We start from the raw sequence: 17,991 nt of genomic DNA, 5'->3' as shown, positions 1-17,991 counted from the left end.
GCACCTCCTGTACACATTTGCTTCTAAAGTAGATTGTAACAGATCTCATAAGGCCTCCAAACACAAGTTTTAATTGTGCTGCCGATTACATCCTGTTCTGGTGGATCATGGGAGTTCCCTTTCATTATTTTAACCCAGTTTCTAAAACTTCACACATATTTTTAAATGTATAATTTGCACTTTGAATATAAAAATACAAACCACTTTATGCTGCTCTAATATATTAATGGTTTAAACCTTTGAAATTTATTTGTAAATAAGAGCATCTTTATCATTTACATTTATTGCTTTTATGTGTTTTTGTGTGATAAATATAAGTTGCTGGTTTAGATTGAAATGTTCTAACTTTTGTTTTATAATTGCATTTTTATTAAATATTTGTATAATGAATGTTTATTGAATCTGTCCCTGTAACATACAGGATTTTGATATTTGAGAAAATAATGATATACATTGCAAAGTTGGGGAAAACTGAGATTTTGGAAATAATTTATGATTAGTGTTTTTTCTTAAACTGGTCAGTAATTGACAGTTAAGATGTTTATCATGTGACAATAGCCCCTTTCACACAGTGATACCGGTGAATATCCGCAAAATTTCCGGAACGACTTTACCGGTATATTCAAAAAAGCGCTGTTCACACAGGTGAGGACGTTACGGAATTTTTCCAGAAAAGAGCATTCACACATCCATTCCAAAATACCGGTAAATTGTGACATCATTCACCACAAATGAGCTTTAAACGGCTGCGCTTGTATTTGTAAACATTTAACTAAATTACAAACTCTGTGGATGATCAATATTGTGAACAACTTTCGCAGGATCACTTTCGCATGTCGAGATGTTCATAATATGTGCGTGTGCAGGCGCTCACAGGCTGTTTCACAGGCACACGCAAAGCTTGAAGGTAAACAAACAACGGCTTATCATAAGCATCTCATCGATGATTATTTACACAGTTGGCATTAAGAAGAACATATAAACGTGATCTGACTAACTTCTAGCAGCTAAATGTGTCTGGAAAAATATTCAAAGGCTTTTATTCGCACAAACCGCGCGGACGTAAATGCGTCTGACTGTTGTGATTGGCTAAAGCAGACGTTTCACGTCAGCGCGTTCTAGACGTGCACGCGCTTATTACGGCAACCTTCCATCTGCATTCACACAGCGCAGCATTCCGGCAAATTGCCGGTAATGTTACAACTTCTCTTTGCGGAAAATAGCCAGAACGAATTTACCGGTATTTTCAAAAAGGACCTGTTCACACATACAACCTTTCCGGAAAAGTCTGTATGTGTGAAAGGGGCTAATGTTAAGTTATACAAAAGAAAAAGCTATTCAGAGACCCATTGGAAGGATTTTTATAGCATCATAGCACACGAAGACTTTAGTAATGATGCAGAAAATTCAACTTTGGTTCACAGGAATAAATTATATATTTAAAATACAACACAATTATTTAAAACAGCATTGGATGACACTTTATTTTAGATTACAACTCATGTTATTAACTACTGGCTTAATCAGGGTGTCCGAAGGATCTTAAAAAGTCTTAAAATGTCTTAAATCTCAAAAACTAAATTTTAGGCTTTAAAAAGTCTTAAATTTGCTGAAACATTGTGCTGTAGGTCTTAAATCTTTTTTAAAGAGGTCTTAGTTTTCCTTTGCTCATAGCTGCTTAATCTGGCCATCACTAGCATTCTACCTCAATAAAGCTGCTAACTTTTTATTTAAAAATTTTATTTTTAACTCTATTTGCCATCATTTTAAAAATAATTTTCCTTACAATAACATGTTTAATAGTTCTCCATGTACTGTATTCACTGCTGAGGACACCGACCTGGACAGATATTAGTGCATACATTAGGTTTATTATAGTTTTTATTTTATTTAAAGAAAGTTTATGTTGAAAACAAGTTTATGTTGTAAAAATATGTTGCTAAGAAATAACTAAATTATGTAGCATTTTCTATTATTAAATAATTAGGATTGCTGTACTATGAAATGTATTAAATTATACTCTTTTTAATAGGTCACATTAAAAAAGAAATCCATTTGGGCAATTAGAAAAACTCCTTATCGTTTAGCTCTGTATGAGTCTAAAATTTCATTCATAAAGGTCTTAACATTGTCTTAAAAAGTCTTAAATTTAACATTTGCAGAAACCCTGTTAATACTTGTCTGTTAATAACATATAAACCGTTCATTAGTACATTATAGTCATCATTAGTAGTCACTAATACTACCCAAAACCTAAACCCAACTTCTCCCTTACTATTAATAAACAGCTAATTATTAGTTTATTAAGCTAGTAGTGTTAATTAATGGTTTGTTAATAATGTAATTTGTGACCTAAACTAAAGTGTTACCAATGAATAACATCTTCACTGTCAGCTACATTTCTGCTTTTCTTATTACAGGCAAATATGCATCAGTTAACGTGAGGAAGAAACCTCAAACTCTTGTTCTGTTATTCAGAATAATATGATGATGAAGCACTGATAAAGTTTTTTCATTCATTCATGGTGGAAAAAAAGCACAATCACAACTTCACCATACCTCCAACATACTGTTAACCCCTACAGAAGAAGATACACACTGTGTCACCATGAATATTGAAGAGACAGTTCACCTACAAATAAACGTTTATTCGCTGTTAAATCGCACCCAAGTTGTATCAAACCTTCACGAGTTTCTGTTGAACACAAAAGAAGATATTTTGAGCTGTGTTGTAAACCTGTAACCATTGTCATTCACAGTATAAAAACAAACACTAGGGAAGTCAGTGGTTACTGGTTTTTAGCATTCAAAATATCTTCTTTTGTGTTCAACAGAAAAAATAAACTCGGGTTTATGACAAGTAAAGGATGATAACAAAATGATTCTTTTTTTTGCTGGACCATCCCTTTAAAGCCGGGCCACAGTTTCCCAATCTGTTCCTTTGAATCTATACCACCACAACAATCAAATTGTGTTTATTAATAAACCTTTATAAGTAATAAGCACAGAAAATAACACACATCACGCCTCTCTTCAGATACATATGTGTGTGGGTGTTATAGTATGTTCTCACACCAGCCTGAGGTGTTTGCTCACACTGCAAAAAATGCTTTTCTTACTTAGATTTTTTGCCTTGTTTCCAGTCCAAATATCTACAAATTTTAAATCAAGAAGCATTTTCTAGACACGCATATTGTCTTGTTTTAAGAAATAATAGGCCAAAACGAAGTGAGTTTTTCCTTAAATCAAGCAAAATAATCTTGTTTTTCGATTTGTGATAAGATTATTTTGCTTGATTTAAGGAAAAACTCACTTCATTTTGGCATATGATTTCTTAAAACAAGACCATATGTTTTGCTTGTCTAGAAAATGCTTCTTGATTAAAGAACTTTTAGATATTTGGACTAGAAACAAAACAAAAAATCTAAGTAGGAAAAGCATTTTTTTTGCAGTGCAGTCACCTTCTCATTACATTAGAAGTGGTTTGTGGGGTCTGGAGTGGCTGGTTTACTCATAGGGCTCCGAAATACATGCCAGAACAAATTCAAATCCACATGTACAGTATGTGTTTCAGATCTGTACATTGCCGCCAGTTAAAAAGGAAGCATGTAATATCTAAATTAGGTCGTAAATTATTGACTGTTTAAGTGAGTCAAATAACCTCCCCTTCAGCCGCTAGTCGAATCATGTCAGCCAGAACTTGTATGTTTTAGTATAGGAATTGAGTTTTGTATAGGCAAATCTTATTTAAAGGGATAGTTCACCCAAAAATGACTTTCTGTCATGATTTGCTCAGCTTTAAAATAATGGTTTGAGTTTTTTTCTTTTCTGTTAGACACAAAAATTGGGTTACCGTTGACTTCCATAATATTTGTTTTTGTCACTGTCGATTTCTAACATTTAAAATAAATATTTCTTTGGTTTTTAACAGAACAGAACAAACTCAAACTGGTAGTAAATGATGACCGAATGTTATTTCTGTTCATTTTATCCTAGAAAAATGATGCGCAGTACATATGACTGCTTTGTAAAAACATTGCAAAATAAATAAACACTTTCTTCATCATGGTTTGTTTTTCCAGAGAGAGTCAGAGGGAGCTGGAGGAGAGGAACCATGAGGTGCTGGATCTGGACACTGCTCTGAAGGAGAGACAGGGGGAGCTGCAGCAGAGAGCACAGCTGGTACCACACACACACACACACACACACACACACACACACACACTTCAGCACTTATACCATTAGCTCTGTGTCTCCACTATACTAAAGTCAATATTCTCTCTTGAGCTGGGGCAGCTGGATGTGGCCATTAAAGATCACAAGCTGGAGATGGAGAAGAAGGTGGAGTTTTTACAGGAAGCTCTGGAGAAGGGCCAGAACGAGTTAAGGGAGAAAGACCAGCAGGTGAGTTGGTAAGAGTGATGGATGATGGGTCGTTTAACGGACAAATGGGCTGATGAGGAGTGCTTTCTGCACAGATGCAGTTCCTGACAGAACGACTGGAGATACTGAAGTCACAACTGCAGGCCAAGGAGGACATGGACAAGGTACATCATCATAACAGTGTGTCTAATACAGGGTTGTTCAAACTTGGTCTTGGAGAGATGCTGTCATGCAGAGTTTAGCAGCTGAACCAGCTCTTTCTTGGCATAAAAACTAGGGGTGTTAGAGCAAGATGAACTAAACTCTGCAGGTCCAAGACCCAATTTGGGCAACTCTGGTCTAAAGCATAACTACTAGGATAGGTCATGCTAACAACTTACTAAAATATGTTAGCAACTTGATAAAACATTTAGGTTTTGCGGGAATTGCCAACACGCGTTGCATAAGGGCGCTGTACACAATACACAGCATACACTGGCAGGATTGCTGAACTCCACGGGACCAGTTTTATTTGTTTTGTTATTTGCGTGTTGTTCCTTTTTAAAATGACTTTTATTTGTAAAATCTCTCAAGTTAATATTGGCTATCTGGTAACATAATCTCCCTCAGAGATATTGGAGTTCAATAACGTGGTGTGCAGTATGACTATTGACCAACACCTCCCTGTAAGTTTACACACTGCACACTACAGCTCTGGTGTGTTATGAATTGCATGTTTCAAATGACAGCAAGGCATGCTACATTTAGTTGTACAGTAGTTGTACATTTTATTGTATAATATACATTATACGGTTGAAGTCAGAATTATTAGCCCCCCTGAATTATTAGACTGCTTGTTTATTTTTTCCCCAATTTCTGTTTAATAGAGAGAAGTTTTTTCAACACATTTCTAAACATAATAGTTTTAGGAACTCATCTCTAATAACTGATTTATTTTCTCTTTACCATGATGACAGTAAATAATACTTTACTAGATATTTTTCTAGACACTTCTATACAGCTTAAATTGACATTTAAAGGCTTTACTAGGTTAATTAGGTTAACTAGGCAGGTTAGGGCAATTAGGCAAGTTATTTTATAACGATGGTTTGTTCTGTTGATTATCGAGAAAAAATATAGCTTAAAGGGGCTAATAATTTTGTTCCTAAAATGGTGTTTAAAAAATTAAAAACTGCTTTTATTCTAGCCGAAATGTAACAAATAAGACTTTCTCCAGAAGAAAAAATATTATCAGACATACTGTGAAAATTTCCTTGCTCTGTTAAACATCATTTGGAAAATACTTTAAAAAGAAGAAAAAAATTTGAAGATGGCTAATAATTCTGACTTCAACTGTAACCCAGTACACAGTAACAGAATATTTTTTGAATGGCTTGCCTATTGGCGGCGTATATAGCCGTTAAGCTTAAATAGGCTAAGCATATTTTTGTTAATATTAAAACACATTAATGCAAACTACCCACCCTTTGATTTTTTTTTTTTTCGTTTCTGTATATTTTTTATCAAACGAAAAATGCAATGAATTGTTTATTTTGGTTTTCATTTTATTTGAATTAATATAATTATTAGCGACACAACTTCTTTATAACATTGGCTGATTGCGTTTTTACAGATATCCAACAAATAGACTTTTTTTTGGCTCAAAGACATTTATGCCTGTTAATTTCAGTGCTGTATTTTGACAGATTTCGCAAAGGCTATAGCTATTCTACCTGTCAACTGATACCAGCCTCAGTTTTGCGACTTGATTTGTGTGGCGTCTGTATGTCTGGATGACAGCGAGAGAGATGAGATCAGACCTCAGATTCGATGCGTGGCCGCACGTCACAGTTACTTTACTGCAATTTTTATAATATTGGGTGATCTAAATTAAGTTTTCATTCAATTAAAAGCCGAAATATTGCCAGACAGACAAAGCAACTTTCGGTTTTTGAAGCGGCTTCAGTGATAAAACACACACACACACACACACACACACACACACACACACACACACACACACACACACACACACACACACACACACGCGCGCGCGCCCACACCCACACACACACACACACACACACACAAGATACACTATTGTCGGCCTATTCATTTTTAACTTTTTTTCATTAAATGCATAAAAATCAAGTGCAAAAAAGAACAGCTAAACTTTGGAAAAAGTGATCACTGCGGTTGCCGTGATGGTTGCTTTATTCTCTGTAGTTATTAATGTCACGGCATTGCTAAATCACTCGGTTTAATGAAAAATAAGATTTTTTATTAATAAACATTGTGAGATGATGGTCACGTGAGTTGAAGGTGCGTGTGTAAATTAGTTGTGTTTCCTCCAGATGCTGCCACCTTTGTCAGGCAAAGTTTGCAGATTCACGTTTTCAGGTTCTATTTTTGCACTTGGTTTAAACCCAAAATATAACCAAACAGGTGCTTTTGCATTGCGTTTTGACACTAAATCGTCCACCATTCTCTTTCTGTAAATTTGACTCCTCTCCTTCTCCTCACATAAAAAATGAAATATGACGCATTGTAGCTATGTTCAGATTTGAATTATAGTGCATGCTCTCGTCTTAAGTAAATTATTTATTTAATAAAAAAAAACAATACTTAAAAAAACAAACAAACGTGGGGTAGGTGTCACAGTGGAAAAGTGATGTCACCGGTGTGTGTCTTAAAAACGGTAACATTGTCAACACAGTCTATCGTGGCAAGCCTAATTAGAATATGCTAGTAACTTGTTAAGCAGGTTAGTAATTTTAAATTTATGTTGCCAACACATCCTAACATTGCTAAAATATGCTAGCAACTTAAAAAACATGTCCGTAATCTTAAAATAATGTTTTCAAAACATCATAACAATGTGTTAAAAAAAACATGCTAGCAACTTAAGCATGTCCATAACATTAAATTTAAGCGTGCTTTCACATGTGTAGATCGGTTGTTTTGTTCTGAAACAGAGATTAAAACTGTTACGATGTTGCTTGTTGTTTTTGGTGAGGTTCGCTTTCGCACGGCAAAGTTACTAAGCATGTCCGTAATCTAAAAATGATGTTTCCAAAACATTATAACAATGTGTTAAAACATGGTAGCAAAAAGTGTAAACATGCTAGCAACTTGTTAAGCATGTCCATAACATTAAATTTAAGCGTGCTTTCACACGTGTAGATCGGTTGTTTTGCTCTGAAACAGAGATTAAAACTGTTACGATGTTGCTTGTTGTTTTTGGTGAGGTTCGCTTTCGCACGGCAAAGTTACTAAGCATGTCCGTAATCTAAAAATGATGTTTCCAAAACATTATAACAATGTGTTAAAACATGGTAGCAAAAAGTGTAAACATGCTAGCAACTTGTTAAGCATGTCCATAACATAAAATTTAAGCGTGCTTTCAAACCTGTAGATCGGTTGTTTTGTTCTGAAACAGGGATTAAACCTGTTACTATGTTGCTTGTTGTTTTTGGTGAGGTTCGCTTTCGCACAGCAATGTTACTAAGCAGACAAAAAATGTTAAAAAAAAGTCATGTGCGAGTAAATTCTCCTTAAATTGTAATTGAGTTTTACAGTATATTTTCCAAGATTTCACACCGCTGACATACGTTGTTATTTTAATTTGTGACGATGAGCAATAAGACATTATAAGCAAAAATGTATGCTTTAATTGTGGTGACACTCACAGACATAGTCACCAATTACATAAATATAAGGTAAGACTTACATTCAATTTCAATTGAATCGATCAGTCTATTGCTCGTCATTTTAATACCATTTATTTAGTGTTTTAAAATTAGAGAAAGACATGTAAAAACTTTATTTTCATTCACGTTTTCATTATTATTTGTTAGCTTAAAAACATTGGCTAGAATTATGTGCGTTTCCCCCACATCTTAAAGACATGCACTATAGGTGAATAGGGTAAGCTATATTGGCCATAGTGTATGTGTGTGAATGAGAGTTTTCTATGGGTGTTTCCCAGTGTTGGGTTGCAGCTGGAAGGGCATCCGCTGCGTAAAACATATGCTGGGTAAGTTGACGATTCGTTCCGCTGTGGCGACCCCAGATTAATAAAGGGACTAAGCCAAAAAAATTGATCGGTTGAGTTATAGAGAGAATTGAAAGATGAACCGAGACTGCAGCCAGATCATGAAGAAGATGAATATTGATCTTTCCTTCAAGGTGTGAGTGCAGAAATGAACAAAACAGTAGACCTGATACACAGTGTTTTAAAGTAATAAATGACCAATACTAGAATTACTGTAATTGAGTAGTTTTAAAAATATACTTTTACTTTCCCCTGAGTACGTTTTTAGGGCTGTATCAGTACTTTTACTCCACCTTCAACCTGCGTCACCACTTTATTTTTTCCTGGCTATGGGGATGAGTAATCAGTAATCAGTCCTGCGATTCCTGCCCATTCAAATTGCGCATAGAAAGTAAATGGCATCATACTGAACCAAGACATGCAGCAAACTGTTTGGAAGCATTAAAAGTGCCCAAGAAGATACTTTTCACGCAATAACCCAGAGACTGTTTAAACTGAATGTCACTGATAAGAAGATGATGGATGTTTACAGTATGTGAGCCAAAATGGCCTTAAACAATAACTAAATGCACTACAGAATGTTAGGTTTAAACACACACATGCACAAATTACATGTGAATGCATCACCCTTTCCCAGCATAACATTCACTACTCACTCTACATTTTTGGGCAAGTAATGGTACTTTTACTTAAGTATGATTTTTCAGTACTACTTCCTGCTCTGCTAATACAAATATTATAAGATTAAAGTATGGAAAAAATATCAGATGGTAATTTTGGTCAGATGTTCTAATGGATTAACAGCACTTGTTAATAGCTATGTTGACAGCATGCTTTCACTTTTGTATTTGGCATGAAACGCACACTTACCGGTAGGAATGACATCCTAACCTACTCATAATTCTATCTTAATGTAGCCATATAAATGGCTATTACATAACCACAAGACACTGTGATATAGCCTAGGTTGCTGGATTGTATTGCTCCACTTTGGAATTCCTTTCAACCTAGCCGTGGCCGCCTCATTCAGGCACTCTCGGATTTCTCAGAAATCTCAGATTTCGAATTTCATATATGCCCAACGGAACTAAGCTAAGGGGGATATCGTGCCTCGTTCTGAAACAAATGTCTAGGTGTGAAAGCACCCTAAGTTGCCAAAACATCCAAACAATGTGTTAAAACAAGCTAGTAAATTCTCCAACCGGTGGGACTAGATTATTTTTACCCGCCCTAGAATAGGTCATTCCAGGATGGCACACGCGTTTTAGAGTTTAGAGTAGATCCTCCCAAATGTTCTCTTTGTAAAAGCATGTTCTATTAATTTGGGTTGGCTTAATTCCTGTGTGAAACATTTTATCCAGTGCAATTTTAATACTATTCATCCAAAAATAATGGATATAGTTAAAGTTTTCAGCAAGGTGACACAATGGCGCAGTAGGTAGTGCTGTGTGCAAGAAGGTTGCTGGTTCAAGCCTCGGCTGGGTCAGTTGGCGTTTCTGTGTGGAGTTTGCATGTTCTCATGTTTCCCCCACAGTCTAAAGAGATGCGGTACAGGTGTAAGCTAAATTGTCCGTAGTGTAAGAGTGTGAATGAGTCTGTATGGATGTTTCCCAGAGATGAGTTCCATCCTGAAGGGCATCCGCTGCATAAAACATATGCTGGATAAGTTGGCGGTTCATTCCGCTGTGGTGACCCCAGATTAATAAAGGGACTAAGCCGAAAAGAAAACGAATGAATGAGTTTTCAGCAAAAATAAACTATAAACTGTAATTTATGGTGTCATGGTGGCTCAGTGGTTAGGACTGTCCCCTCACAGCAAGAAGGTTGCTGGTTCGAGTCCCAGCTGGGCCAGTTGGCATTTCTGTGTGGCGTTTGCATGTTCTACACGTGTTCGCATGGGTTTACTCTGGGTGCTTTATTTTCCCCAACAGTCCAAAGACATGCGCTTTAGATGAATTGGATTATCTAAATTGGCTGTAATGTGTGTGTGTGTGTGTGTGTGTGTGTGTGTGTGTGTGTGTGTGTGTGTGTGTGTGTGTGTGTGTGTGTGTGTGTGTGTGTGTGTGTGTGTGTGTGTGTGTGCATGCCAGAGTGTATGTGTATTTTCCAGTAATGGGTTGTGGCTAGAAGCGCAACCGTTGCGTAAAACATATGATGGGGTAGTTATTGGTTCATTCCGCTGTGGCGACTCCTGATAAATAATGGACTAAGCTGAAGGTAAATGAATTGAATGGTAATTAAATTTATATCTGCAGTTTACTTTTTAAAACTTAAATTGGCTATGCATTAAACACAAGCAAACAAACAAATTAAAGCATGCTAGCAATGTGTGCAAACAAACATATTAGCAATTTACTAGAATGTTAGCAACTTGATAAGCATATCCGTAATGTTAAAGTCATGTTGCCAAAACCTCAAAACAAAGTGTTTAATCATGTTAGCATCATGTGCAAACATTCTAGCAAACATTCTATTTTTCCCGCTGTAAAATAGGTCACTCCAGGATGGCACTTAAGTTTTTAATATTTAGAGAAGATCCTCCCAGACTTTCTTTTTGTAAAAGTATTTTAACTGTCTAGCACAGGGGTGTCCAAATTCGGTCCTGGAGAGTTTAGCTCCAACCCTAATCAAACACACCTGAACCAGCTAATCAAGCTCTTACTATAGATATACCAGAAACTTCCTGGCAGGTGTGTTGAAGCAAGTTGGAGACAAAAGCTGTTTCTCAATTCCAAGAACGCAGAGAACGGACTTGTGTTCTTCTGGAGACCGGTCTTGCCAGGTGTCCTCAGAAGAACAAACTCAGGAGACTGCGAGGGCAGAGAACGCGTCCTTTGAGAATTGAGATGCTGCGTTCTTCCTGATGGTCACGTGACCTTCACGTCTTTTAAATGGTAAATTATTTAAACATTACAGCCTTCATACAACGATTTATTGTTTTTCCCCTGTTCAAAATATATACTTTGCATAAAAACATTATAAATCTCTGTTGCACAATATGAATAAAACAGATTTTAATACGAATTTCAGCAAACAAACACCCTTAATGTGTTTATTCCTTTATTAAAATGTTCATGGTAATGTTTACTTTCACCGTTTCATTTAGGGAAACTCCTGATGTAAATAAGTAATATCTCTGAACTTTAATAATAAATCTGAATAAAATGCAGCACTTCCCACCTCCAGTCGCAATGACTTCTAGGGGTTCCAGAGCGAGTTCGGTGCTCAAGTCTGCATCAGTGCGTCCTCGATATCAAGAACACATCCGGGAAGTTTCACGCGTCCTTTGTACTTACGGTCTTAAGTATTGGAACTGAACTTAGGCAGCTGATGATGACGTTGCACGAGAACACGAGGACGCAAGATCGCTGAAGAACGCATATTGAGAAACAGCCAATCTCTCCTGGACACCGGCCCTCCATGACCGAGTTTGGACACCCCTGGTCTAGCATGTTCCATTCAATTGGGTTGACTTAAATTCTGTGAGAAACGTTTTATTTAGTTCATTCCTTTAAAGCATTTTTAACACTGTACATCAAAAAAAGTTTTAGAATTTTATTAGCAAAAATAAATTGTGAAACCTTAAAACAGTTTATATCTGCAGTATACTTTTCCCTCCATGAAAATAGCCATAGAAGTTAGCGAAGTTCTAAACACAAACAAACAAATTAAAATATGCTAGCAACATGTGAAAACAAACATGATGGCAGCTTACTAAATCATGTTTGCAACTTGATAAGCATGTTCGTGATGTTTAATTTATGTTGTCAAAACAACATAATGTGTTAAAACATGCTTGCAACGTGCAAACATGCTAGCAACTTACTTAATTAGGCTAGCAACTTGCATGTCCGTAATGTTAAAATCATGCTTTTAAAACATCCTAACAAATACAAATAAAATAAAAATGCTAATAATGTGCGCAAACATGTTAGCAACTTATTAAAATAGGTTAGCAACTTAATAAGCATGTTCGCAACATAACTATGTGGTCAGAGCATGTTTACAATGTTAAAACACGTTAACAACATTTTAAATTTTGCTAAGAATTGACTACAAGTTTAACAACTTGTCAAAATGTGTTTGCCAGTTTGAAAAAGCATAAACATGTTAGCCAAATTAAAACATCTTATTAGCTTGTTAACATTAGCAAGTGAATGGTTAAAACATTAATACGTGAAAATGAGATGTTAAAATATTCCATCATTGAGCTAACACATTTTATGGACGTTTAAAAGATCATATTAAATCCTTTAATTCTAATTCTCAGGGAGCATGTGAATCCTTTTTTTTTATTATTTTATTTATGATAGAGTTTATTCAAACCTTCTGAAATGATGAGTCTCAGACAAATGCCTTTTGCTGTACACACACACACGCAGGTGTACACATATATATATATATATATATATATATATATATATATATATATATATATATATATATACATATACATATACATACAGTTGAAGTCAGAATTTTTAGCCCCCCTTTGAATTTTTTTTCAGTATTTCCCAAATTATGTTCAACAGAGCAAGGAATTTTTCATAGTATATCTGATTTTTTTTTTCTTCTGAAGAAAGTCTTATTTCTTTTATTCCGGCTAGAATTAAAGCAGTTATTATTTTTTAAAACACCATTTTAAGGACAAAATTATTAGCTCCTTTAAGTTTTTTTTTTTTCCCGACTGTCTACAGAACAAATCATCATTATACAATATCTTGCTTAATCACCCTAACCTGCCTAGTTAACCTAATAAACTAAGTTAAGCCTTTAAATGTCACTTTAAGCTGTATAGAAGTGTCTTGAAAAATATCAAGTAAAATATTATTTATTGTTATCATGGCAAAAATAAAATAAATCTGTTATTAGAGATGAGTTATTAAAACTATTATGTTTAGAAATGTGTTGAAAAAATCTGCTCTACGTTAAACAGAAATTGGGGCAAAAATAAACAGCGAGTCTAATAATTCAGGGGGGCTAATAATTCTGACTTCAACTGTATATATAAATGTTGAAGTCAGAATTATTAGCCCCCCTTTGATTTACACCCCCCCCTTTTTTTATTTCATTTTCCCAAATGATGTTTAACAGAGCAAGGAAATTTTCACAGCATGCCTGATAATATTTTTTCTTCTGGAGAAAGTCTTATTTGTTTTATTTCGGCTAGAATAAAAGCAGTTTTTTATTTGTTTAAAACTATTTTAAGGTCAAAATTATTAGCCGCTTTAAGCTAGTTTTGTTTTCGATAGTCTACAGAACAATCCATCATTATACAATAACTTGCCTAATTACCCTAACCTGCCTAGTTAACCTAACTAACCTAGATAAGCCTTTAAATGCCACTTTAAGCTGTATAGAAGTGTCTTGAAAAATATCTAGACAAATATTATTTACAGTCATTATGGCAAAATTAAAATAAATCAGTTATTAGAAATGAGTTATAAAAACTTTTATGTTTATAAATGTGTTGAAAAATTGTCTCCCCATTAAACAGAAATTGGGGAAAAAACCAACAGGGGGACTAATAATTGAGGGGGGCTAATATTTCTGACTTCATCTATATATATATAAGCGCTTAAGATTTAGATGGCAATTTTACTGTTGTTATTACAAACACGCTATTTTAAAAATATTTTTGTGGAGATATATACACACGATATTATAGAAACATGGCGCCTGTCATTCAATTCGGTGGGCAGGGAAAACCACACTACTCCATCAGCTTGCGGTGGGCCTCAAAATCACTGGGATTTGGCTCCTAAGTTAACATCAGTTAATTTTAAAACAGAGGCTTGTTTTTTCACTCCAATATTACAATGGACACACCACACCTACCCACAATTCTGTCCGAACAAGTTGCAAAAGTTGATTTTCGTCATAGGTGCCCTTTAAATTTGTTTAACTTTGTTGACCTTTATTATAGCAGTCAACCTTTAGTATCATAATATGACATTTTCTGAAGAACATAAATATACCAGCATCCCTCAGGCCTCCTGCAGAAGTCTTTGAGGGGAAAACATCAGTTATGAAATGTTACATGACAAGCAGAAGTGACCACGTTACAACATCAAATTCTTGCTATACAGAAATTAAACAAAACCAACAGGTTGTGTAACACCGATCTTCCCAGAGCGTTGCTAGAGATGTTATTTTACCTCGCTATTTTATCATGGGTGTCGTTCCAATAACGTATTATTTAATCATATTTAAATAAGTCTGGTGCATATGTTTATTTGAAAAGTAATCAAAGGTATGTGTTGTGGTTTCAGTATGATTCAAGATTAATGTCATCCTTTCTTGAACACAAAAGAAGATATTTTGAGCAAAGATGCAAACGGGTGATTATTGACTTCCATAGTAGGAGAAAAACCAAATACTATGAAAGTGATTACAGGTTTCCAGCATTTTTCAAAATATCTACTTTTGTGTTCAACAAAAGAAAGTCAAAGAGGTTTGTAACAAATGGAGGGGGAGTAAATAAACGTTGACTTTAAGTATTAACTCTGTCATTTTTATTGTGTGTGTGTTTGTGTGTGTGTTTTTGTGTTTTCAGGGTGCTGTAGGCCACAGCCAGCAGCTGCGTGTGTATCGCGAGCAGCTCCTGAAAACAGTGCAACAGTTACAGGAAGCACAATCCCGCTGCGACTCTCTAAACAGACAGATTGAGGAAATCACCCGACAAGCACATCAGAAGGTGAAACATCTGCAGCTGCAACACTACAGCTGTTCCTCACTACATCATAATGAGTGCTTGCTAAAAATGGCTCAATTACAGACTCACATTTCAAGTTAATTTCAAATCAGATGTGAGCAATTCGGTTTTCCAGAATGAATTTCTTACATGTATACTGAACAAATTGTGTTGTTTTGTAGAACTCTTGCTTAACATTTCCTCACACACTCAAGTGGTTCTAAACCTTTTATTTCTTTACTAAAATGAGATATTTTGAAGAATGTTGAAAAAGCACTCATTGACATCCATTTTAGGTAAAACAAATAGGCCTACAATGGAAATCAATGGCTGACATTATTCTGTATGTCTTCATTTGTGTTAAACAAGGAATAAACTCAAGTTTGTTCAGATTTGGAACAAGTTAAGGATGAGTAAACCGTGGCCAGATTTCAATATTTGACTGTTATGGATTTGGTTATGACTGCTATTGGAAATCTTTTTTTTTTTTCAAACTTTTTTACTGAAAACAGTTAAGTAATAATTCTTAAAACCGCCGAAAACTGAAAATGCCATTTTAGCCCTTATGTGCTGTTGGGGATGGTTTTATCCACTCTGGGTTGATTTTGTGTCCTAATTTGGCCATAACTGTTTCCGTTTCAGCTAGCAGAATGAGTTTTGGAGACGCATCTCATTTTGACATGTATTTTAAGAAAATGCTTTGAATTTTTTTTTAAAAACTCAACAATATTTTCTGGGCAAATTTACTAACCATTTGTTATGTTAGCAATTAAAAACATCCACTGAATTAAACTGCCGTAAAAATGCATTAGATTAATCTTATTTTTTTCATATTTCTTTGCATAAATCTGTTAATCAACCTCAGTCCTGATCAAAACTACTAAATTGCTTAGACCAGGGGTGCTCAATCCTGTTCCTGGAGAGCCACCTTTCTGCAAATTTCAGTTGCTACCCATATCAAACACACCTGCCTGTAATTATCAAGTGGTGTTCAGGTCCTAATTACTTGGTTCAGGTGTGTTTGATATGGGTAGCAACTGAAATCTGCAGGAAGATGGCTCTCCAGGAACAGGATTGAGCACCCCTGGCTTAGACAATTGCAGGATTTTAACTCTTTAATTGCCAAATTCATAAATTATGTCACTTATTTGGTAAAAAAAAAAAACACACCAAATGACGTATTTTCAATTTTAAAAGTACTTGTGGACTGAATTTATTTTTACATTTGATCAAAGTCTTGGACATGTGAAACATCATTGACTTTGATGCTTTGTTTTTGATTTGATTTTCATTTTTTTCTCCCTGATGACTGTTGGTGGCTGGTTTTGCCCCATTGACCCCGTTTTCTTTGATTGCAAAACCAGGACATCATATAATCATGCATTTTTGATTGTTGGTGGTTTTCTCTGTTGGGAAGAGGTACAATTTGTAATTGTTACTGTTGATCATCAGTTGGCACAATTAACCCTTTAGATAGGCCTGTGCAAAAAAAGCTTAGTTTCTGGATTTTATATGGAGTATAACAGAAAATGTAAGTGTTTGTGTCTGTGAGTGTGAGAATGACCTTTGCGCACTTACCTTGATGTGTCTGAGAAAATCTAAATATGCATCTCAGCTGTCAGATTCTACAAAGACTGTATTTTATGCACCATCAAATGTGGTTATAATGGAAGTCAATGTGGCAAAAACAGCCACCAACATTAAATAAGGGAGAAAAAAAAGAAATTCTAACAATGCATCAAAGCCAATGTTGTTACTAATCGTTCACATGTCCAAGATTGTAATAAAAGGTTGAAAAATATCCAGTCCAAAAATACTTTTTAAATTTAAAATACATAATTTTGTGTGTGTTTTCAATATATCAGTGACAGTATTTGTGAACTTGGCAATTAAAGAGTTAAAAACCTCAAATTTATAAACAATTTAGTAGTTTGATTAGGTTTATTAAATTTTTATGGTAGTAAATTTGAACAGTGCCAAGGGTTAAAATGGATAAAAAGTGATGTTCTCCTTATGTACCTGCAGACATATCTATGCGTTTACTACATAAAGAAAGACAAATACAAAGTCATATATCACACTGACAGGACAATTACCACTGTTTGTTATGCTGTCATGGTAATTCTGGTAAAACGATACCTCTCGACTCAATCTCTGATCTGCGCTGACAAGTTTTCTGATAATAGGCCTAATAGCCAGTGTTGGGTGAGTTACTTTAAAAAAGTAGTTTATTACTAATTACATCATTTAAATTGTATTAAAATGACTTTTAATATAATGTGTCTGATATAATTTAATTATTTGATTCAACACTCCTTAAAATCCTTATAAATCTCAGAGCATAGACAATAGAAAAGCTTAATTGTATAACATATTCTTTATTATATTTTTATTGAACGCGGTTATCGGTGGCGCAGTAGGGAGTGCTGTCGCCTCACAGCAAGACGGTCGCTGGGTCGCTGGTTCAATCCTCGGCTCAGTTGGCGTTGCTGTGTGGAGTTTGCATGTTCTCCCTGCGTTCGCGTGGGTTTCCTCCGGGTGCTCCAGTTTCCCCCACAGTCCAAAGACATGCTGTAAAAGGTGAATTGGGTAAGCTAAATTGTCCTTTGTGTATGAGTGTGTGTGAATGTGTGTGTGAAAGTTTCCCAGAGATGGGTTGCGGCTGGAAGGACATCCGCTGCGTAAAAATGTGCTGGATGAGTAAGCAATTCATTCCGCTGTGGCGACCCCAGATTAATAAAGGGACTAATTGATAATAACAAAACTCTTTTACATTGACTTGATGTGTACATATATATATATATATATATATATATATATATATATATATATATATATATATATATATATATATATATATTTATACAACAGTTCTGTCTGG

The 17,991-nt window shown here is 35.2% G+C and overlaps 1 protein-coding gene across 5 annotated transcripts in view; it reads left to right on the top strand.

Moving 5' to 3' along the window:
- The window catches only part of ccdc18 (coiled-coil domain containing 18), an 85,703-nt gene that overhangs the window by 51,624 nt on the left and 16,088 nt on the right, over nucleotides 1-17,991 (top strand). For all 5 annotated transcript variants that reach the window (XR_015477866.1, NM_001365136.1, XM_087239791.1 and 2 more), the window contains 4 exon segments: nucleotides 4,083-4,182; nucleotides 4,288-4,404; nucleotides 4,479-4,547; nucleotides 14,973-15,113. Coding sequence is in view for 4 of the 5 variants with exons in the window: in NM_001365136.1 (NP_001352065.1) it covers nucleotides 4,083-4,182; nucleotides 4,288-4,404; nucleotides 4,479-4,547; nucleotides 14,973-15,113 (427 nt within the window). In the remaining variant the exon portion in view is untranslated.

Source organism: Danio rerio, chromosome 2, assembly GCF_052040795.2.
Source record: "Danio rerio strain M-AB ecotype USA chromosome 2, GRCz13ab, whole genome shotgun sequence".
Lineage (NCBI taxonomy): Eukaryota > Metazoa > Chordata > Actinopteri > Cypriniformes > Danionidae > Danio > Danio rerio.
This window is presented reverse-complemented; position numbering and strand designations above follow the sequence as displayed.